The sequence below is a fragment of the Anser brachyrhynchus genome (genome assembly GCF_964034855.1).
Source record: "Anser brachyrhynchus genome assembly, chromosome: 19".
NCBI lineage: Eukaryota > Metazoa > Chordata > Aves > Anseriformes > Anatidae > Anser > Anser brachyrhynchus.
The window spans coordinates 10,142,644-10,165,727 of NC_137712.1; the positions used below are offsets into that span (position 1 = coordinate 10,142,644).

General features: G+C 52.7%; 1 protein-coding gene across 14 annotated transcripts in view; it reads right to left on the bottom strand.

Annotated features, from left to right (window-relative positions):
• LOC308180364 (voltage-dependent N-type calcium channel subunit alpha-1B-like) overlaps positions 1–1,730 on the bottom strand; it is a 283,793-nt gene extending 282,063 nt beyond the window's left edge. For 7 of the 14 annotated variants that reach the window (XM_080561840.1, XM_080561839.1, XM_080561850.1 and 4 more), the window contains exon 1: positions 982–1,410. In XM_080561840.1, coding sequence (XP_080417966.1) covers positions 982–1,241 — 260 coding nt within the window. In that variant the 5' untranslated portion in view covers positions 1,242–1,410. Of the gene's footprint in view, positions 1–981 lie in introns of all 14 variants that reach the window. The other 7 variants (XM_080561851.1, XM_080561848.1, XM_080561842.1 and 4 more) reach the window with 4 other exon arrangements.
• Positions 1,731–23,084: the final 21,354 nt, after the last annotated feature.

Consider the following 23,084-nt stretch of genomic DNA (forward strand, 5'->3'; position numbering starts at 1 on the left):
GCAAACAACCAGCTCCCTTGAGATCACCAGTGTAATGCACTCCTGTACATGCACACACACGCACACACACACACGCACTCATGTACTATACCTACTCCCTGGTAACCTCAAATAATCTTGGAAGAAGAGCCTGCTTCCCTTTCTCACAGCTTTACAACCCCACCGTGTGCATCATTACAAGCAGAGCCCCCTTCTAAGGAAGATCTCCGCAGCTCACTTGGCCTAGAAGCTGGTTCTGAGACAGAAAGCATCTGCCCCTTTCACAATACAGCAGATGAGCCTTCTCTTCACTTACTGCCTCCTCCTGTCACGAAGCTTTGCTTTTTTTTATTTTTATTTTTTATTTTAGAACACCCTAAGCTTAGGCGAGGTACCTAGTTCAAAGTGACAAGATTCACGTCGGTGCCAATGCATTCAGGAGGTGATGTACTAAAAACCCAGCTGTAATGGTTGTATTAATCGGATTTTGCAAGGTATCTTGGCTATCGATATCTCTACTATCAATGCAGCTTCAATGCCAAGATGTCACCATTTTTATCTTACGTTTCTTCCTCTATTCAGACTGAGAAATAAGAGTTGTAAGGCTCTAAGATGGAAATAACAATCAGGCTTCATTAGCAGGAATCTCACAGATCCCTTTGCATTTGGTTTAAACCATAGGAAATGCAAATCCATGCAACTGTGTATCTCACACCTAAATACACACCAGAATTCACGTATGCCTTACACCCCTGACATAGTCAAAAGCACACTCTGCCGCTCCCACAGAAGCAATTTTCTGTGGTACCAAGCTACACGGCCGTACATTACGTCGGACACCAGGCTCCATGTCACACACACCCATCACACACCGGATCACACATGCACGTCTGTATTAGCACCAGACACTCACCCTCAGCTGACTAGAGGGGTCTCTTCCCCCAGTCACCCCCTCCCCACCTTCCCCCCCCCGGTGCCCACACACCCTCCCTGAAAGGATATGGCCATTCTGTTATTCGCTTGGCGTATTTCCGTATAACATTATCTTCACTGAAGATGAAGAGGGATCTGTTGACTGTGAAGCAGTTCTGTTTGACAGGGATGGGGTTGTAGAGAGCCATAGTCCTGGCTCTCTGAGCCATCGACTGCTTATACATCCTTTGGCCGGCCTGGGGGCCACCTTGCCGGCTGCTCCCTCTTCCAGCCCCGGCTGGCCCTCCACCTCCATAGCGTGTTGGCAGATCATCCCCGAACCGAGCCATCCTCGCAGTGCACGGAGCCGGGCGCTACAATCCAAACTGGCAGCCGAGGCGAGAGGAAGACGCATCACAGCGCGCAGCACTTCTCCCTCCGGGGGCTTCGGTTGCGGGGTCGGGATGGATCGCACCAAAATATAGAGCTGGATTTAAAAAAAAAAAAAAAAAAAAAAAAAAAAGCAAAAAAAAAAAAAAAAAGCCTTCCCTTCCAACACCCCCTCCTCTTCCCTCGCCACCGGGGGGCTGCCGGAGCAGGGGAAGGCTCCGAGGCTCCGCTCACCTCCCCGCACAGGTGCCGTGTCTCCGGCCCGACCTCATGGCCGGGGCCGCGGGGCTGGTGCCGGCCGGGCGCGGTCCCTCCGGCGGGGCTCGGGGCTGGCAAGGGGCCGCGCTGCTGCCGTGCCCGCCGCCGGAGCGCTCCGCCGTGCCCTGCCCAGCCCAGCCCGGCACGGCCCGGCACGGCTCGGCTCGGCTCAGCCCGGCCCGGCCCCGCCGCATGTGATGCCCGGAGCCAATCCTTCGCCGCGGCTCCGCCCGCTCCAGTCACCGGCACCGGGAGGCGGGGAGGGAAGGATGGAGCCCGGCCGCCGCCGCCCACCCCGCTAAATACGGCGGAACCGCGGCCGCCCCCCGGGACGGCGGGGGAGGGAGGAACCGAGCCCACCGCCCCCCGACCCCCGGGGGGGCGGGGGGGAACAGGGGAGGCGACCCCTGCGCCTGCACAGCGCTGCCCAGATGCTGCACCCATGCCTCCACCCCCCCGCCCTGGGGAGTAGGGGTGCCCCAGACCCCCATATCGTACCCCACAGAAGGCTGGGGGCAATGGGGGGGGGCTCATTTTGGGAGAGCTGGACCCAACCCAGCGACAGGGACAGCTGTGGATGGGGGGGGGTGCGAGCCCCCAGGTGCCCGGGGACACGCAGGTGAGGTCGTGCAGAGGTGGGCGCACGCAGCCTGGTTTGAACCGGAGAGCTGCACCCTTTTGGACAACTTACTTTGCATCCCCCTTGGTTTGAATGACTCCTGCAGAGCTCTGGATACCTTTAATCCTGTATTTACGGGTGAAATCCTTTAATCCTGTTTACTCCAACAGCCTCTGTTGCTCCCATCCACCACAAGTCAGAAAGCTCACCGTGCCTTGCTCCCAGAGCGCCTCACGTCAACAGTCACTGCAGTAGCTGGTGAGGACACTCTTCTTCTACTTTTAGGCTAAATCAGCAATAAAAACTATTAATTTTTAGAAAGGACCCTCCAGAGAAGTCAGGGCTGTCAACAGGGGGACATTTTCACTTCCCCCACAGTAAGGAAACCCTGGACTCTGCTAATGTGTTTTTGCCTTAGTCATCCAAGCTGTCTCAGTTCAAAACCAACCCACCAACGAGGCAAGTCTGTAGCAATAACATCTGCTGGCTTCAGGAGACAGCAAGAGGGTTTTCACAAATAAGGGCTGGCAGCGTCCAAAAGGGTGACTCTCCGGAAGAAACCCACTTCTTACACGGGGCTTTGGCATCCGAAGGGCTTCCTCGCGCTGCAGCACAGCCAGGAGGTGCCCTCGGAGGCAGCACCGGCTGCCGGCGTGAGCAGCATTGACTCAAGGAGCTGTAGAAGGAAGCAGCAAGGCAGGAGGGTGCAGCACATGCTGCTGCCTCGAGGGCTGGGCGCAGCAACAGCGGCCACCCTGACGTGGCCACCTGGTCTCTGCCAGCCCTGGGGACAAGGTCAGCGAGCCTTGCCTTCCCACACACAGTCTGGGAGGTCACGGGGCTGGAGAACTTAAAGCAGGACTTACCCCTAAGCCCAGTGCTGCTGATTTGTGGATCGAACCAAACGCTGGAGTCACTGGGAAAAGCTGACGTCTGTGGGAAGCAAGGCCTCGCACTTCAGCTGCCACCAGGTCGCTCCAGTGCCCGCCAGCTCAGCATCCCTGGGGCACGCAAACTGTCCCTGGGCACAGACCAAGGTGTGTTCCCTCGCATTTCCTCCTTCACGCCCCGAGCATCACCCCAACCTGATCCCCACGGCTGGGCCACCAGGGGACCCCTTGCTTTATTTTACAGGGGAGAAGGAGAACGCAGGGAGCGCACAGCCCTTCTCTTTCCCCTCTACAGCTTTCCCTAAAAACATCATCCTCACTGCAGTTTTTCTTTTTCCGTAATGGATTTATACTTTCATCTGAAAAGCAAGTTCCTCCCAGCTGATCTATTTAGTTGTCTAAAATCTTGCTTCTCTGTTTCTGGTCACTAAACCTAATATATGCTGTGGTCTTACATTATACAGCAGAAAAATGGGGCTCTTTTTGTCAGTAACCACTGGAAGGGGAAATGCCATTTTCAATAATCCCCCATCTCTTCTGAGAGAAACCAGCACCTGAAAAATTAAACACATTAGCTTACACAATTCTTTGTGCCTGAGTCCAACAAGATCGGTGGGGGGGGTAGGGGTGGGGGGGTGGACAGCTCTGAAAAGTCCAAAACATAAAAATGCACAGTACCAAATGGCACTGAGAAACAGGTAAAACCTCTGACTTCCCTGTCCCCTTCTCTCTGCCCAGAGCCCACGAGCCACCGAACCCCTGCGCCTCCCCCGAACCAACTCCCCAGCACCGTGCTGCAGCAGCGTCATCCAACAGTGGTGGGGGTGTTGGTGACAGCTAGAAAGTGATGCCAGCATGGCGTGGGGATGTTCTGTTAAACCACCACTTGCCCTTTTCCTCAGTCTGCATGCTCAGGGTTTGTTTCTTTCTCCCCCCCCCTTCACACCATAGTGGAGATCACACAGATCTTAAGCATTGAAAGCCTTAAACACAAGAAAGTGATTGCAATTGCAAGGATTATTTGAGCTTTAAAAGGGAAAGCATCTGGATTTAGCTTGGCTTTTTAAGATTATGAAAAGAGCAGGGGAGTTAAGAGAAAGCAAAAAAATAATGGAGCACTAAAACAGGTCAGACGTCTATAATCTACCACTACAGGAGGGCAAAGAGCATTTCACGGCAAGTTCTAAAAATGGATTCGGTCATGAGTAACTCCTCCTAGTAAGCCCTAAAGACAAAGGTGAACAGATGACACCACTCACGGTTGCCTCGGCTTCAATGAGGAGCCTTCCTCCCCTCCTCCCCCGAGCAGCTTTGCCAGGCAACCAAGCATTTCCCCGGACTTTCCCCTCCGCCCGGATCCACAAGCCTGAGGCAGGTGGCTGGGCTTCGGTGCAGCACTTCCATCTGGCCAGGTGAAGCCTGCCTTGCTGGGACCAGGCAAAGACACTGGAAGGATAGCCCAGGTGCCTGCACCTCAGAGGCCTGGGACACTCTGCCCTGGCAAAGTGGCTGATGAGAACTCCCAGACAGTCCGGATCCATCTCTGGGGGTGTTTCTTGTTGGACCACCTGGAAGGGCACTTCCAGCTCCAGGTGCCCCAGAGATCTGAGCATAGATGTCCTGGGGAGTAGGGACACAACCCCAGTATCCCCTCTGGTGCCATCCACCACCAAGCAGGCTACGAGGGAGATATTTGCAGGAACTGCAGGTGAGCTCTGGGGTCAGAGAGCTGTAGGTGGGCTCTTATTTGCCTCTCTAAATTTGCAAGGCTGAGGAACAGATCAGCTATTTCAACCCCCTGCATGTTGGAGGCCTGGACCCAAGTTATTGCCAAATAGCACAGCTCCCAAGAGCACATTTCCTCAAAACAGTTAAATGACAGACTGCATATCACCTTCCATGCCACAGGAAGGTCTGTAGCTCCAGGCCAAGAAAAGCAGCTTACCGAGGCGTTCCTGGTCAGTGACTTCTCTCCTCGCTTGCATATGTGCATTTTGCACCAGCTGTGCTAGAGGAAGATCCTGCTGTGAGGCAGGTAGAGAAAACTGTTAAAGGTTGCAGTTGAGGCTACCAGAAGAAGCCGAATGCCACTATGCAAAAAACAGCAAGGGGAGGGCAGTGGAAAAGATTCTGTTACTTTTTAATCAGTAATACCAGGATAAAACAGTGAACAAAAGGAAAGAGAAGCCTCACAAAGATACAGCTCCTCTTATGCACGTGTCATGATCATGGTATTGTCTGCAACACAAACAGTGCCCTGAGCCATGGGGCCAATTACCGTTCATTAGCTGCCGTACAAATGCAGAGTAAGAGAGACCCAGCCCCCAGAGCTCGGGGCATGAGCTGGGAGATGAGGCAAAGCCCCTGGGCTGTGGCTGGCAGTAACCTCATCCCTGCACAAAGGTGCACAAACCTCCAAGCTAGCACCCATGGCACAAAACCCAGCAGCCATTCCTTGGCTGTGGAATTTGTTAGCGAAACAAAGTCTGCTGGCATCTTTGCTGCATGCCCCAAGCAGCCAAATAACCAGGCAGTCAGCTCAGGAAGGACCCCAAGAAGCATAACCAAAGGCTGACTAACAACACATTAGTCAATTCGTGGCAACTGTTAACTGTGAAATCACAGGACACTGTGACACAAGGCTGTCCGTGAGCTGAAGACAGACCAGAACTCTGGTGCCAGTGGCCCACAATGTCCCTGCACCATGCCCGAGTCCCAGCAAGACCAGGCTTTCCTTCCTCTGCCAAACAGCAAAGCAACCCACTTGCAGGCACCCAGGTGCTCACAGCAGGGGGACTTGAGCAAGATTAAAGATAGGAAGAGCTAATCTGTTTTTACATCAGGCTTCATACTTGAATTCTCCTTGGCATTTCCAAGACTGTTTCTACACCACTCATCTCCAAGACCAACCAGCCAGCAGGGAAAGGCAGCAAAGTGCACCCCTTCTCTTTCATGGCTATGGACTTCAATTCAGATGAGGACTTGGTCACCAGAGAGGAGGATTTGGTGAGCCTTGGCCTTTCAGCATATATCTGTCTGTGGCACAAAACTGATTAGACATCTAATCCTCATTAAGATTCAGGTCTGGCCTCTGCTTATGCTCTTCTGAAAATCTGCCCAGTTGCTTCTCAATATATCTAGATGTCAAAACAACTTTTCAGACTAAATAGAGTAATGTGTAGGCCCAGCTCTGGGTGAGAGTCACTCTTGAAATCCAAGAGTCAGGAGCATCATAAGAACTGTAGGAGCAACCAGGACTCTTCTGGTCCTGATCAGGAGCTACAAGGGTTGGCAAAGGAAAGACAGAGAAATTTACTAAGAAGGAATTTTATCAGTCACTTACCCAAAGGTCAGTGCAAGTTGAAGACCTGTTCCCAGGTTCCTTTCTGCACGGAACCAGCAGGGTGTATTTGGCCCCCACAGATGCCTGCTGTATATTTTGTAAAGCTCCCAGCACATCATGTGCATGTCAAATCACACTGCAAAACGAATCACACTTTGCCTGGATTATCTTCTGTGTTCTTACTGAATACAGATTGATCAAGGACCAAGGGTTTGTCATCGTCTCCATGATGGGCAAGCAGAACTATTCAGGCATAAAGAGAGAAGAGATGGAAAAATGAATAGGGACTACACAGGGAAATGGCTCCAGGTTTGCTATGAGATGTCCAGGGACAAGGCAGAGGAGAACCCAGACTCCCAAGGTCCTCTGAGGCTTTGAAGAGCTCGGGGACTGAAATGCAACATTGCACAAGGAGAGGAACACCCTCTCCTTCCCCAGATGCAGGATGGCAGTTGTGCTGACAGTCCATATTCTAACAGCAAGGAAGATGACAGTTTGATTTTGGATACCTGCAGCTTCAGTGGCTGTTTCTACACCTAATGTCAGCAAAAATTTGCCAGTTGCACTTACCACATCCTTAACTGAGCACTTGTGTGTGCAGTGTGTCTGAGAGAGGAACAGAGGCAGGGGGAACCGATAACCTCTACAGTATTTTCACGTGCTATTATAGAGCCTTTGCTCCGGAACAGCTGGGAACAGCTGTCTGAGCAAGCTTATCTCCCAGAAGGCATCACTATGCATGAACAAAGCAGTAAGGAGTAGAGACAGTATCTGAAGAGCTGCAACTGCAGTAAGTGGGATTTAAGCCTCATCCCTTGATACAGATTTAGGAAAGCCAGGTGAAGCCTGAACCATGCCGGTGTCACTAACCTCACGCATCATGTCGCCATGCAGAATGCTACTGCAACGTTCCTCAGAGTATCTTTGAATCCTTTCACATCCTAGGTCTTCCCAGTTTCAAGGTGATTTGGGACCTTTTAACCTAGGAAATTAAACAGGTTTTAGTAAGAGCTGGTCAGGTGACAGAAAACAAGGGTTAGTTTCCTATATGTGGTCTTCAGTTCAAGTGGCACAAAATAAAAGAGATAAAGCATATGAAGATGCGGACAGAAATTGTCTTAAAAATTGAGCATTGAGAGGATGACATTGTAGATAGTTACCTGATATGCAGGCAGAAATCAGTTCTCCCCCTTTCCCAAAAGCCAGAAACTGCAGGAGTTACTTTGGCTAATGGGCAGCGTGGCTGGGCTAGACCCAGGAGACATGGGGTCCACAAAGGCTTTGCTTTGGGCTCTCTAGGTGACTGTGGGCATATGAACACACGTAAGGCCTTTAAATCCCTGAATTTCCCCCTTCTGGAAACAGGCATCAAGATGTCCTTTGCTTACCTTTTCCCTGTTTCAGTTATCTCCAGAGTCCTGTGATGCTCCCTCCTCCTTTGCAGAGTGCTCAGCTCAACGAAGCCTTAAATTCACTTGGGACCTCCAATACACATAACACACAAATTTCAGAGACAGACTGAAGGTTTGCTGAAGTGCTCGATGAGACACAGTTAATGGGTGGATGTGCTGTTACTCTGTCTAGGACCAAACTGAGAACCATGCAGCAAGCAAGAATAATAGGAATTAAAAAAGCAATGCACACTCTGCAGCCTTCTAAGACTTGAAAGGTTAATGCACACAAAAAGGGAGAAACACAATAAAAAGCTCTGGAGCTAGAGATTAACTTGCACTTCTCAGAATCTATTATTGTTATTAAAGCAGATATTGAAAGGCGGGAGAAAAAAAAATAAAGAGGAGCTAGATGCCCTACTTCCACCGCCTTGCACTGGGAGTTGGGATTTTTTGTTTCATGCCTTTCAGTATCTTCCCTTTTTTTTTTTTTTCCCCAACCTGCAGTGAAATGCAAATGGCAACGACTTTGATAAGCAGCCTGAAAGCCGGAGAAGGTTGACAGGCAGGGAATCCCCCAGGCTCAAGGCAGGGTGGTGCTTTGCAAGGCAGCTCCCCCTCACCACGAAAGCCCCGCTGGCAGCTGGCAGGCAGCGCCGTGCCAGGAGATGGCTCTATTTATAACGGGCACCTCTTAGGCGACCCATCCGTCTAGCTTGGGTGCTCGTTGTTTATTCAGCTAATGGGCAAAGTTATGTCCACATTCAAGCGTAAATTAAGTATTCAGCTATTTTACAAGGCACGGTAAGTCGGCCAGCCTTAGCCTCGGTAATTAGGGCTTACTGTTTAATTAATCTCTTGTGGTCACACAGAAGATAGAGCAATCTCTATCTCACTCTGTTGGCTGTCAAGGTAAATAGAAGACCAGAGAAGGGAAAGGAAGAGTTAATCCTTTAAAGGCATCACTTATCCCCACGGCACAAGCATTAAATAAAGCAGGGGGCTGCTCCCTCTCTTCCCTGGTGGGACACATTTGGGTTACGAGGCCGCAGAATCGCTCGTGACATTGGCTCCTCGCCCAGGGGACCCATCCGGGCTACGGGCAGGGAACAGGGCAAATCCCACCGGTACTGTTCCTTGGGGAAGGGAAGGGAAGCATTGCCTTTGACCAGGGAATCGCTGAGCTAACGGGGCTGTGCTCACCACGAGCCTATAAGGCAGCCACGCAGACTGAGCCCCAGGGCCCGGTGCCCATAGCAGCCTCAGGGGACCAGCAGGACCTGTCCCCCTCCCCAGTGGGGCCGTGTCCTTGCCAGGAGCAGCAGAGGGTCAAGGCCCACACAGGGGCCACATTTCTGCTCACTGCTGGTGTGGGACCATCGTGATGGAGATATCAGAGCCCCCTGCAGCTGGAGCAACGGGGACATCGTGCAGCCAAGGAGGAACACGGTGAAGCCTGAAAACAAAACCAGAAGGTCAAAAAACAGGAGAAAAACAGTCAGCAGACCAAGATTATGGCATTCAAGAGGGAAACAAGCAATTTGAAGATTTTATTCACGTGACAGAGCCAGCGCAGAGGGGCTGAGAGGGTGCTACCCAGTGTCAGCCCTGAGTACAACAAATAGACGCAGCCACTTGGGTTTTATTTAAGGTGCTGTTCCCTTTGGCAAGGAAGTACCAGCTGCTCTGAGCTGATGCAGGATGCCAGGGGAGGGAGGCCAGAAACCCAGAGCTGCAGGGAAGCAGGCAGGGATCTGTCTTGGAGGAAGAATGCTGCCCAGCCTGGTATCACAGCCACCGGCCTCACTAGGGGGAAAACTGCCCGTCACAACGAGTACAACAAGCAGACACATCCTGCAGAAGCTGCCCCAGCCACGGAGCCCAGGGTCTGTCCTTGGGGCTGCTGGCTGCAGCCTTGGGATTTTCCTCAGGCTCCAGCACGGACAGAACTGAAGCTCCTCTCGCCCTGCTCTGTGGCCACCATCCCACAGCCAGGGGCGAGGACATCCCACACGGGGAAGCGTCGGGTTTGTCTCCTCTCCCTGTGCTGAGCAGCCAGCACAACCCCAGCACACAGCATGGTGGCCTTCAGAACAGAATCAGTTTCTGGCTTATGCAGTGCTTCAAGACATGGATGATTTGCAAGGGAAATTGCTGGGGGACATTTGCAACCACCTGCGTGGTGCAGAGACCTCAGCTCTCCTGGGCATTGGGAACATCTCTGGAGAGCTCTGGTTACAGCTCCATCAGGAGCACAAGACAGGGCCTCAGGGCTGGTGCTGAGTTCTGCATCCTCAGAATGAACAGAGGCCTCTTCAGGTGTATGCCCAGACATTTGGCCACTCCTTGCTGATTCCCACAAGCGCTAGGAGCAGGCAGGGACAGAGCACTCGCTGCCCCCTGTGCGCTCTCCTTCCTGCGACGCTGACCTCAGGGAAGCCGGGGCTCTCATCCCCACGGATGGGTCCAGCTTCCCCACCACAACCCAGGAAATCCTTCCCAGGGCTGGGCAATGCAGAAGCCAGCCCGCGTGCCAGACGGCTGCTCCTGCAGCACTGAGCTGCTCCTGCAGCTGCTTTCCAAGCTCACGTGCCAGACTCCGTGGAAGGGCCAGACTAAACAGGCTAGGCTGTCTCAGCAGAAGGAAGCTGCTAGCGTTCATTCAGAAAAACCTGCAACTTTTCTGAGCAGCAACAAGTCACCGGTGCTTTGCACGGAGAGGTTTCCCCTCAGCAGAGGGGAGCAGAGGTTTTGCCTCATGGTCACCCACAGGGACGAGCTGAGGTTTTCATCCACGTTCTGGCTTCCAGCCACAGAGCTGCTGTAGGTGATTGGAGACAGTCACGTGCAAAAAGAGACATTTTAAAATGTAAGGAAAGTGTCTAGCTCTGTTTGGAACAGCTCCTGGCAGTGCATGAGGGTGAAGCCACTTGCTCAGAGACACCTGCACGGCCCCAGGTGCCTGCAGTAGTGATCATCTCCCCTGCCCAGCTGCTCCCTAGCCTCAGAGAGGCCTCAAGCCTTTAAGGCTCTGAGTTTCCACCAGGAACTCTCCTTATGGCTCCAAACACCCACCTCTGGGCATGTCCGGACTAACCCAAGCCTGCACAGTGCTGCAGGAAGGAACCACACGCTCACTTCCAAGCAAGAAGCTTTGCAGATGAGGCACTTCCCTTCCCACTTACCGCACTCCGCAAGGCGCTCCTGATGCTCTCAGCACCGGGTTGCTGCACCCCAGAGGCCCAGCAGCACCTCCTCCAGCCCCCGGAGAAGACCTGCCCCAAGGGAAGAGCACGTAGGCTACGACTTGAGGAATAAGCACAGCAGAAACAGATCCCATGCCCAGATGCTCAGTATGGATTTCCAAGACTCTTAAAAAAAATAATCAAATGTTGCTATATATTTTTAAATACATCTCTCTGCACATAAACATGTATATAAACATATGTTATAGTTATAACATAGGACTGGATTCTGCCAGGCCAGGCCTTCAGCGCCAACACCTCAGTGCAGATGGAGCAATGGCAGCTTCTCTCCATCACAGGGCTGTTTGGAAAAGAAATGTGGTCACACCCCCTGAGGTGCTCCATCGCTGTTCCGGAGGGGTTACAAACTGCCACAGGCTGCAGCCAGGCCTCGGGGACACCACAGCACCACCGACCTCCTCAGGCAGTGACATTAGAGGTGGCATTAGGGGCCAGCGGGTGATCGGTACACGACGTGTGATAAAACCCCGCTGCAATCACTCAGCACCAGGACACAAGGATGTGGCATCTCAGGAACACAGCGCTGATGATTTATGATGCACTCAAGACTCTCCAATGGCATTATTTATTTGCATTACCAAGAGGACTTAATTATTCCTCCTCACATTAGAAGAGACACTGAGAGCTTCTATTACAGAGAAAATAATTTCAATCAGCAAACAGAGCACATGCCACAACCAAACATTTATCACAAGGAAAGTCAGATGTCTGAAGAGTTGGTATTTCCAAACCCCACTGCATACAGCTGCGTGTGCCTGAACTGCACGGACTGACCCATAAATGAGGGAAAGTGCCTAATTGCAGCAAAGCTGATCAAGCTTTTCAGTGGGTAGTGCCGCAGAAAAGGCCCAGCATCGCCAAAAAAAGTAATTAGAGGAAAAACGGCAGCTAATAATTTCGCATCATAAGAACTGGCAAGAATAGCAGATAATAATAAAAAAAAAGCAAAACTGAGTTAGGACCAGGAGGCCCATTTTCTTGCCTGAGTTTTGGCAGCGAGTGAAGGCTGGTGGTCAGGAGAGGTCTTTGAATTCTCACGAACACCTCCAGGAGCTGTGTGCCTGTTGCTGAGAAGTCAGCCCCTGCTTACTGCAGCGCTCTGCATCTCTGGGCGCACCGTGGGGCAACCCTGCTGCCGTTGCTGTAGCTCCCAGTGGTGACAGTGACACCAAGGACATGGTGATGGGCACCATCCAACACACCCGGGGCCCACGGCTGCCAGACAGGAAGGTGATGCCCCCTCCCCAAACACACAAGACCAAGGATGACAACGACCCCTCGAATGCTTTGGTTTGCTTCCTTCCCTGGGAGGTCACTGCTTGGACTAACGCAGAGCTCTGCACCTTTTTTCCCTGAGTGAAGGTAAAATTCTTTGCAAGACTGAAAAAAAATGGTGTCATTAGGAAAACCCATGGGAATCCAAAAGGAGGTCAGATGTATTTCAAAAAGTTAGGTCTGAGCTCATGGCTTTTTTGCTCCTTGCAGGAAAACACTCCTGGGCCATCACTTGGTTTTCTGGAAGCAGAGAAATTGACCAGGGTCTTAAAATGACAGAAAATCTTTCATGATTTGGAAAAAAAAATGCAAACCCCACCATCCTGCTCTCATTGGAAGTTACCCCATCTCAATGTGTTGTGGAACTTGGACTTTTCCTGGAGAAAGAAAACTGAGGAGCAAGTGGGGCTCAATGCCCAGCTGAGGAAGGCAGGCTGGGTGGAGGCAGGGCATCCAGCATGAGCCATCTGCCTTTCACGTCCAGCTGCTTGATGTTTCCTTTAACATCCCGAGAGCTTCTTCTCAGCAGTTACCTGGCCCGGGACCTTTCCACCAGACGCAGCAGGGACTGCTCAGCGCTCCTCCACAGGCACGGCACCGCCGTGGGCTCTGCTCCCTCCCTGGGGAGGAGGCGAGGCCCCGCGTTCCTGTCAAATGGGGGTGTCCACTGTTCAAATTTATCCACTGTGAAGGACAATGTACAGCCAGCTTCCTCGGTACTGGCATCTCTTCAAACTAAACACAGTAATTACGGCGCGCTAGCATTCAGGGGAGGGTACGTTGCTCTGCCAGGGAACGGGGACTCAGTGCCCGCTTGACATCTCCCAGTAAGTGAAAACCAGAAGGCTCATTGCTGGGGTGGAACAGAAACGTGCAGGGCAGTCAGCTGAGCCACCAGCACTGCTGTCACCTTGCCTCCCCACGAGGCCATTTCCCAAAGCCCCCAAGAGCTGAGCTGAGCCCACCAGGACCAGGAGCTGTCTGGTGGCCAGCAGGGCTCAGTGCACAGCAGCCAGCTCGCTCTTTTTGACTGGGAAGGAGTCAAACAGGAGCTGCTGTGGGAGCAGGACTTGACTCATTGGGTATTTGAGCCTGGTGAGGTTGGTGGCACCTCCTGTGCGGTGAGATGAGGTCTGGCAGTGGCTTCAAAGCATCCTTGGTAGGATCACCACTAGCATTAGCAGCCTGAGCTGAGCAGCAGCAGAGGGGGATGGCACATCCTCGTGCTCGCAGTGCTGCCAGGACCACGACCCTCTCTAAACACCTCTCCTGGGCATGCTCTTCATCTATCCGTATTCCCAACCATTCCAACTGCCTTGCTTGTTTATAACCAAGTAGAACCCCCTCAAAGAAAACCATTTATTTTGATCAAATTTCTTGTTTTCTTGATTCTATAACATCCAATAACATGCAAAAACCAAGCAGCCCCATTCACTGTTTAGAATATTTCTCTTCACTGAGGTCTTTACAGCTCCTATTTCAGACAGTTTAATAAAGGATTAGTTCTCGGGCATGGCTTCATTTTTCACTTCACTGAGAAATAAACATCAGGCTCATTTTCCTTTGCAAGAGAGCTCATGGTTTCCAAGACAAGCATTATGCACTCTTGCTGTTCCCTCCTCATCCCACCTTGAAGCCCTCTGAACTCTTCCCTCACTCAGGGCGATGCTCTCCCTGCAGGAATCCTGCAAACACCACGGATAGGGCTTGGGGGGCACAGACTAAACCCAAATCTCTCTGTAACTCAAAACAGCAGCTCCCAGAGCTGGGTGCCACACCAGACTGCATCCTTGTTTCCTCCCTCACTGCTTTCTCCCATTGTTATCTACTGAAGACCATTGAAAATTACATTCAGTAAGGCTGCTGGGTTGTCAGTGGCCTGCAGAAACACAGCCTGTGTATGACAGCGACCTGGTAATTGTTCAGCATCTCTGATCTGGGGGTTCTTTCTCCTGGGACGTGAATAAAAACAGCTTCTTAATTAAGTCCTGGGTATTGATTTAATTTTCATCCTATTAACTGCTTTGCCCTACATGTGTTTGCTACACACAGTAGGATACCCCTTACCCCCACCCCGTATACACGCAGCCAGCAAAGATAAAACAGCTTCATTAGTCCTATCTACTCTTTAGGCACCAGCTTCATTTCTGCTTTAAAGGGCTCTTGAAAGAGCCTCCCTGACAGCTCCCAGGCCGCATCTCCCTGGCAAAGATGCACAAACCAGCATCAAGAGCCCTGGGTCATTCAAACCAGAGGAGAGAAAACTGCACAGCCCATAAGGAAACCCATCTGGGTTTGGGCAGATGGTGGGGCAGGTGATGGGAGTTTAAGGGGTGAAAAGAGCAAAACCCCTAGAGCCAATGCCATTTGTTAGCCTCTTTGCAAAAGAGCAGCGGCATTTTGTCCTTAAATACTGAGCTCCTGCAGATCCCAAGCAGCACAGGGTCAGAAAACCCCACACTCCCAGTAAGAGTAAATCCAGAACTTTCTCCATAAGCAGCTACAGGAGGAAGCCTCATAAGTGAGAGCAGTGAAGCATATCCGAGGTTGAAAAATGGAAAGACAGAAAAATGGAAGAGTAGAAAGCTGATAGATTGAAGAGAACAAGCAGAAAATTGGCATTTTCCACAGGGCTATAAGAGAAGGACACCAAAAGATCTGAGTTTGCACCACATCCCCCATGGTTATTTGCGCCAGTAACCAGGGCTGAGGCTCACTCGTGCTCTAAGTTCATGAACTTACAAAGCCACATGGTCTTTGCACAAGAAAGGAAAACAACTGGAGGAAGACTTATTACACAAGTGAGTAGGGGAGACATAAGCGTTCTGAGAAGAGCTATTTCCAACCGGTCAGTCTCGTTTCTTCAGGACATCACAGAAAAGGACTGAAGGAATGAGAGCTGGCTGGCAAGAAGTTCCCTACAGAAATTTGAGCTAGCAGAGAAATGGTGGCACTGAAGCCTGGGACAAGCCCAGAGAAGGAGATCAAGGCCTGACAGCACTTCCCACACTGTCATGTGTACTCAGCTTCCTTCGATTTCTGAGCTGAAATCCCAGGAATTCTCAGCGTATGTAAATATTTGTCACCCAAACCTGAGCACCGGACTGAAGCACAGCTGGGTCAGGGGACCTGCCTGGCAGTTGTTTGTCTCTAAATACCAAGGGCAGCTGCCTAAAAGGTCAATGAAGAATAATCAATCTGAGCAGCGAGTTTAACTTTTGTTGTAACTACTAGCTTTCAAAAGCATGGTTGATTGCCAAAAACTTCTGGTAAAGCTTCATATTTGGCTCTGAGTTGTTTTTCCAAAGCAGAGCTGAGCAAAATAATTTGTCTGGTTTCAGGCAGTACTTGGATGTTTACACTGATCTAAGAATTAGCTTGAAAATTTTAATATGCGCCAAGTTAAGTGGCAGCAAGGACTGACTGCATGAAGTGCACTCAAGCTCTACTTCGCAGTCCAGATTTTTCTGTTTTTCTTCAAGAAGGAAGGCTTGGTAATGTCAGAACAACACGGCCTCAAGTCCCACTTCCACCAGCCGAGGGACGTCGCTGGAGCTGCCCCATCTCCTTTCTGCAGCCCCGTAGAGCAGGCAGCACTTATTTCAACTGAATTAGCAAGAAAGGTCTGGAATGGTTAATTGAAATTATTTAGCCATAATGTTTTGCCCTTCTCCTCCTCTCCCCGGCATAATGTTTTCTAAATTGAATTCCTTTAACAGAATCCAATATGCAGCAAAACTGTTGTTCCAGAGAAACGTAACATTTTGGGTCTGGCTCATCGCCTCCCCCGCGGCGCAGGGAGGCAGCAGCTCCTGGTGACCCCTTTGCCGTCCCCATCCCCTGCCCAGCTCCAGCAGGGCCGGGCACTGCATCCCCTTTGGGCTGGTCCGTGGGGCAGCAATGGACCAAGGGGCACACGGGGCTCAGCACCAGGAGCTTCCCTGGAGCCTCCATCTGGCAGCTGCTGCGTCCTTGCCGTGCGGGAAGGCTGGGGAAATCAGAGCTTAACCAACCCGGGGTGCTGGCCTGGTGGTTTTCCTGCATGTAATTTGAGAAGAGCGCTGTGGGGACTGCTGTACATTACTGTGCAATACAGCATTACCTGGCTGGCAGCTCTGGCCCCAAATTCCCATCCCATTCTTCATCCTCCTCCCAAGGAGGGCTTCTCCTCCCCTCTCCTTTCACAGCACAGCTGAGGCTGGGGGCACTCCAGGTCCCACTGGCCCAACTCCTTTTCCAGCTGTGCCACCTCAAGCAGGGTGCCCAGCACCACATCCAGGTGGCCCCTGAAGGTCCCCAAGGAGGTGACACCACAACCTCTCCGGGCAGCCCATCCAAGCCTGCACAAAGCACTGCCCCAGCAGAGACGGCTCCAAGCCAGAGCTGCAGAGCAGCTTCCATGTGCTCCGAGCTGTTTCACTGAGGACCGGGGGGGCAGTGATGTTTCTACAAGAAGCAAACACGTTCTCCATGGCTGCCCAAGGATTTGCCCTCAAGCTTCACATCAGGTCCGGGTGAGCAGAGAGTCAGCTCTATCCACATGCTGTCCATCTGTCCCCTCCAACCTGCACATCAGCTTCGCTCCCACCATTCCAGCTACATCCCCGCCTCACTCCTCTGCATCTCGTAGCAGCCGTTGGGTGCGAGGGCACAGAGCGCTCCCCTCACCTCCCCTGAGCACCAGGGCTTCTCCCAGCACCTCGAGCACCAGCCAGGTCTCCCACTGCAAAACTTTGCAGGATGCATTTGCTGTCCTCAGCACAAACCCTCCCATCGCAGCCGCTGCCTGCCGTGACTTCTGAGGACGGGGACGCGCACACAGAAGTCAGCTCAGTGTCTTCGCGTGCCTTAGGTAACCAGTTCCTGACTGCCCTCCCCTGGGGTTTCAATTTTTTGTTTAAAGAAACCGGATGCTCAGAGCACAGGGAGAATTAGAGTCCTGCTCTTTCTTTTTAATAGCTATTGTAATTTAATTGTAGAGCTTTATTCAAACCTTGAGCCCGCATCTGGAACAACATGCCTTCTTACCAAAGGGAAGCTTTCTACGCAGAGCCAGGGCAGACGAGGAGCAGCAAGCACAGCCCTGCAGGAGCAGCGGGTCTGGCAAGCACCTGCTGGCGGGGCAGGGGCTGTCATCATCCAGGCACAAGGGCCGTGCTTCTGCAGAGAAAGAGGTGCATCAGTTCATAGAAACTGGAGTTCTGCACAGAGGAAACACCTGGAGCAGCCCTGAAGCAGATGTCACGGCAGGCGGGGAGGCTGCTCACCTGTAAGGGCAGGTGCTGATACTGGGGGTCCCACCGGGACAGCCCTCTGGAGCCCCCTGGGGTGCCCAGGGCAGCAGCCTGCAGGGAACCACAGAGGTGGGGGTGCAGCAGCCCCCCGTGGGACTTAGCGAGCACCCAGCCCAGGGGATCGGCACCGTGCCTACCTGTGGGCATGCCGCATGGAGAGACAAGGATGGAAAGTTCAGAAAATTTGGTTCTCTCTTCCCTTCTCTGCAAGAAGCTGATGAAGTTTGCAATAATACTTTCACAGGTGGAGAAAAATATGGATATATATTCCAACCCAAACAATTGGGGTGTGCTTTCAAGGCTAGTTTTACAGTTAAAAAAAACAACTTGGTCCTCTTAGAACCCAATGTCACCAAACTTCCTATTTCAACCCCAACCTCTCCAGGAGTTTGGCCCCAAAGCCTTGGCCTCCTGACTTTACGAACCCGAACCCAGCAGCAAGGCCTCGTACCAGCAAAGGACCCCCCAGGCCCCATTTTACTGGGGGGGGGGGGGCTGAGGCAAGGACATCACCCTCTGCCCCCACAGCCACACAACTCCCCAGGCCTCTCCGTGCCCAAGTCTGTCTCAAAGGGATGCTCAAGGTATAAATGAGAGCACCCTCCCAAGTGTGTTTTTTTTTTAAACTCATTTACACAGCAATTTTGCTAATGTTGCAGTCCATGCTTGCTGCTCACAAGTTTCTCAGCAATTTATTCCAGCTATTTTCCCCCAGCAGATTCACAACTAGAGAGAAATTCTCATCCCGGCAGAGGCAGAAGAGAAGGATGTTCATCTTATTATGTCTGGGTAAAGCTTATCTGCTTAGCTGCTGCTCTGAATTATATTTACAAAGCACAACGACAAAGCCAAGTGCACTAATTGCTGTTGCTCAGGTGGAATATCTTCTGTCCACCCTAAAATATGAAGCCCCGCTGATGTGGGACTTATCTAATATAAGTGAGCCACACAGAAGGCGTTTATTGTTTAACCACCACCACTATTTCATTCCTACTATATTTTATAAAAATAAAAGGAAGAAAAAACCTCAGTGATTTCTCGCTTATTGCTTTGCCTTTTTCAGGCAAAGATTGCTGATTTTTTATTTATTTATTTTTTTAAAAAAAGCTCATTACAGACAACAGACAGATACATCAACATTTAAATCAATCTCGCTCAGAGGATACAGATGGAGGCTCCTCCAGAGGACAGGGAGGCAACCCATAATCGGGTGTTTTCCATCCCCAGCACGGTGGGCTCCAGCCACCCACCTACCGGCGCCCTCAAGGGATGCACATGATGCAGCAAGCAACCCATGAGCAAAAATGACTTCTAGCCTCAAATCTGCATATTTTCACCTTATCAGCACTATACATCCTCATCTTACCTCTAGTTCAGCCGTAGGGCTTCCCACAGACCCCACACTCCCAGAGCAGAGCCCAGCCTGGACCAGTCACCACCACACAACAACATGCAGCTCCCCCAGCACCTCTATTTAAAAGCATCCCCAGGAGGGTGGCAGCAGGGTGGGATGAGAATTAATTTGCATCTAAAGAGGGCCAGCTGGTAATGCTATGGGAGAAACATCCCAAAAGCTAAATGCAGCTGGGGCTTTTCCCCCCTTCTTGGAGTCCCTACAGCTCCTTGCCCCTGCTCCAGTCCCTCTCACTACCCTCGTCCTTAAAATCAGCCCAAAACGCACCCTGCTCTGCCTGAGGTTAGAGGCATTTCATTTCTCTTGTAAACCCATCCTCGGTGGTTAACTGGGCGTGTAGGATCCATATGTGTCCAACGCTTTCTATTCCTGCAGCAGCATTAAAGACTTCTGCAGGAAAGTTGGCAAATGGCTCCCTCCTAAAATAGCCGGCCCTTGTCGTAATGTAATCTCTTGTCATTCTTGTTAGATAGCAGAGCTCCAAGTATTTAAACAAAGCTTTGGCTTCCTTTGTTGATGCCCTGCTCCTACCAGGTCAGATGGGGAGGTTTGCTGTAAGGATGAATTTCATCCCAGCCAAACATGGGGCTCGATAATGGGTAGCAGCCTTAGGGCATGAATATCCCAGACCCAGGAATCCCTGGGAGGGGGCAAAGGCCAAGGCTGGGCTTTCCCCTCGGGGACCTGCAAGGCACCCAGGGTGGCCAAGAGCTACCTAACAGCCCCCGGTGGCAGGGAGCTTTGCTGGCACTGAGCTCATCCTGCTCAGGGTGCGACATGGCTGGGACCCACTTGCTGCCTGCGTTTCCTCCCTTCCACCTCCCCACCCATTGCAGAGGGCAGTTATGTAGCAGAAACGCCAACTTTCTGAGTGTGGGGGGCATTTCCTTGCTGCTAGGGGCTGCTGGGCTCCCCTTGAGGGGTAGGAACAGACAGCGCACAGCTCTTGCAGGACGCGGGTGGGCACGAGGCAGCGTTCAGCAAAGTGCCCTTCTGGGCAGCCAGTCCTTCAGCACCGTCACCTGGGGGAGGGAGCCCCCCCTGCCCCACACATTTGCAGTCCTTCAGCCCGAGCCTCACACAAGGCTCCTGAGGCCTTCCCCAGCCTCTGGGGCCAGGCCAGGGACCACAGCTTCTCGTTGCAGCCCTCACACTGGATAGGAAATGAGCGGGGCGATAAGGGAGCTCGTTCGGCAGCCAAGGGAATATTCTGTGCTATCAGTAGATAAACTAATATCCCTTCCAGCCCTGGCAGAGGCTCAGGAGTGAGGCGTGGGGTGACAGCTCGCACTGATGTCGGTAACTCCCACCTGCTCCAGGGTAACCATCGCCCTCGCTCGGGTCGCCTGGGGGCGGGCGGTCAGCGCTGCGGGCACAGGGAGCCTGCGACAAGGAGAAGCCCCAGCCCCAGGATCCTGCGGTGATGTTACAGCCTCTGGGTCCATCAGGACAGCTCAGCTGCAGGTGTCTCGCTGGGGCTGGACCAAAAGCAGCAGCTCGCAGCCTGGGCAGCTCCCCTCCATCGGCCCTGTGGGCTCGTTACGCTGACCCCCATGTAATTCTTAGACGGTTGAATGGTTTGCAGGAATCGCAGCTCCCTGAGCTCCCCGTGCTTCTGGCCACTCGAGTTTGCAGCCCGTCCCCAGAGCCAGCGCTGTGCAGAGGTCCCAGCTGGGTGACCGGAGGGTCCTGAGCCTGCATGGGGGCCCCCAGAGGTGTCCCACACAGGGATGGAGAGCAGCGTCCCCAGCAGCTCAGTGAGATCAAGCTTCCTACCCCATTGCCCTCCTCTTGGCAGCATGGACAACACAGGATGCTGCGGGATGCTGCGGGATGCTGCGGGATGCTGCGGGATGCTGCAGGATGCTGTGGGACGCACAACCTCTCCACGTCCCCATCAGCAGGTCCCACGTCCCCCTTCCCACCTGAGCTCAGGGCCCACATCCAGCTCCTGGCCCCAGGGCAGCTGCATGACCCTGGGGATGCCCCAAAGCACCACACACCAGGTGCCGAAAGCCCCAGGAAACAGCAAATGAATCACTGGAGTTTTCTTTGTGTGTTAAGTGGAGCCAAGGGGAGTGTTGGCGGTGAGTGAAAAGGAAAAGAAATCCTCCGGTGCCAGCAAACGCCACAAGCAACGCCGCACACGGCAGCTTGAGAGCAACGCCTGGATCAGATGCTCTCTGCCTGAAAAGAAAAGAGATCTTGCTCTTAAACAGCAGCAAAACCAGAGCTGCAGACAATTCCTCGGGCAGCCCAGGGCGTGCACAGCGAAGGCTTTGTACCAGTGGTTCGAAGGAGCCATCGATTAACTCCAAAGCTTAGCTGCAGGCTGCAAGGCAAGGTATTTACATGAAAATCGTTGCGTCCCTCCAAACGAAGCACCCACCAGCAGGCCCAGCCCCACACAGCCCCGTTCTGCCTGGGAGCACGTTTTGCAAAGCTGATGTTTTTCAGCTTTTTAATCCCAAACGGTCAGGTTAACCCAAAGAAAGCCCTTTTTTTTTTGGCTTTGTAAACAAGTGCCTATTTTTGGCAAAAGGTGGAAATTCAAAATTTGGAGTTGCTGCAGGAACCCAATAAATCCCCAGTAAATCCGACGCGGATGGAACTGGCCCTTCCACATCCCCGTGCCCACAGGCATCGCCGGCTTAGGCCCCAGTGGCGTGACAAAACCAGGAAAAATTCCTACTAAAATCCCAGCCAGTGCTGCCCTGACGGGCATCAAATGCCTGCATTTACCGTGTGGAGCCCTGTGCAGGCTCCGGGACAGGCGGAGCCCCCGAACGCCGGCATTCCCCACGCCCTTCCCCAGGAAGATAACGGATTTGGGGACGTAACGCTCAGAGACTGGATTTCTCCAGGGTTTTTCCAGCTCTCACCTTCAATTAAAGCCAATTATTTTCATTATGTTTAATTATACAATATCAGAACGTGTTATTGTAATTAGTGTTGGCCCACAATTAAACGGGCTCCGCATTGGGCACGTCGGCGTCTGCGGGGTCCTGCCCGGCTCCCCTGGGAGCTGCGGCCAGCTCCCGCGGCAGCCCTGGAAGTCCAACACTGCAAACCCAGGACTTCTTGTCCAGCAAAGCCCACGGACAAAGCATTTTATTGACCAACCGCCCTCCAGCCTCCAGACTTTGATGATTTTACCTTTTCCACAAGCAAGCAAAACCGCCCGGAGAAATGGGGATAACGGCGAAGCAGGAGCGTTGGGACGGAGCCGGGGGAGGTCGGAGCCACTGGAGACATCCCCAAAGTCTTGGTGCAACGCGGGGAAAAGCGCTGTGGGAGCTCCCTCTCCTGGTCCACACCTCGGGAAGGGCTTTACCACGGGACCTGGGTGCAAGGGAAACCCTGCGAGAAACCCTCGTGGTGCATCCTAACCCAACAGCCCCAAACTTCCCTGCTCGCTGCTTGGACACGGTGCTTGGCAAAGCCACGTCCCGGGGTGGGGGGCAAAATTTGGAAGGTGAGAAATGGGCACAGCAGCACCCCGCCTCGCCCCGGGGTGCAGCACTGCTCCATCTCCCATCTAAAGCAGCCCCAAAAGCAGCCCCCCCCCACACACACACTCCTCCCTGTCCCCAGGTGGAACAAACACTTTGATGGATGTTTCTATGAGCCATCGAGTGCGCGGCGCTTGGAGGGCTCAGTACCTTTTGAAGCCGCAGATTTGGGGAGGCAGAGCGCGGTGGCCGTGCTAAGGCACCTGGCGAGCTGCCACCGGGCTCAGGGGCAGCATCCCACGGACCACGGGGCACCCACTGGCACCGCAGGATGGCCAAACCTTCCAGAAACAGCCCCGAGAGGCCGCGCAAAGCCAGAAAGTCCCCGAACTAAACCCAAAGCAAAGGCAGGCGCACACTGGCTGCCACCTCAGCTGACGGTGCTGCTGGGGCTCTGCTACCTTGGGCCAGGGCAGGAGGAGGGGGCGGCACTGCCCACCCCCAGGGAGAGCCCAGGATCCCCAACAGCTTGGGATTTCAAGATTTTAGGATTTCAAGATAACGAAAAATTTAAAAACCAACCAACCAACCAACCAAGCCA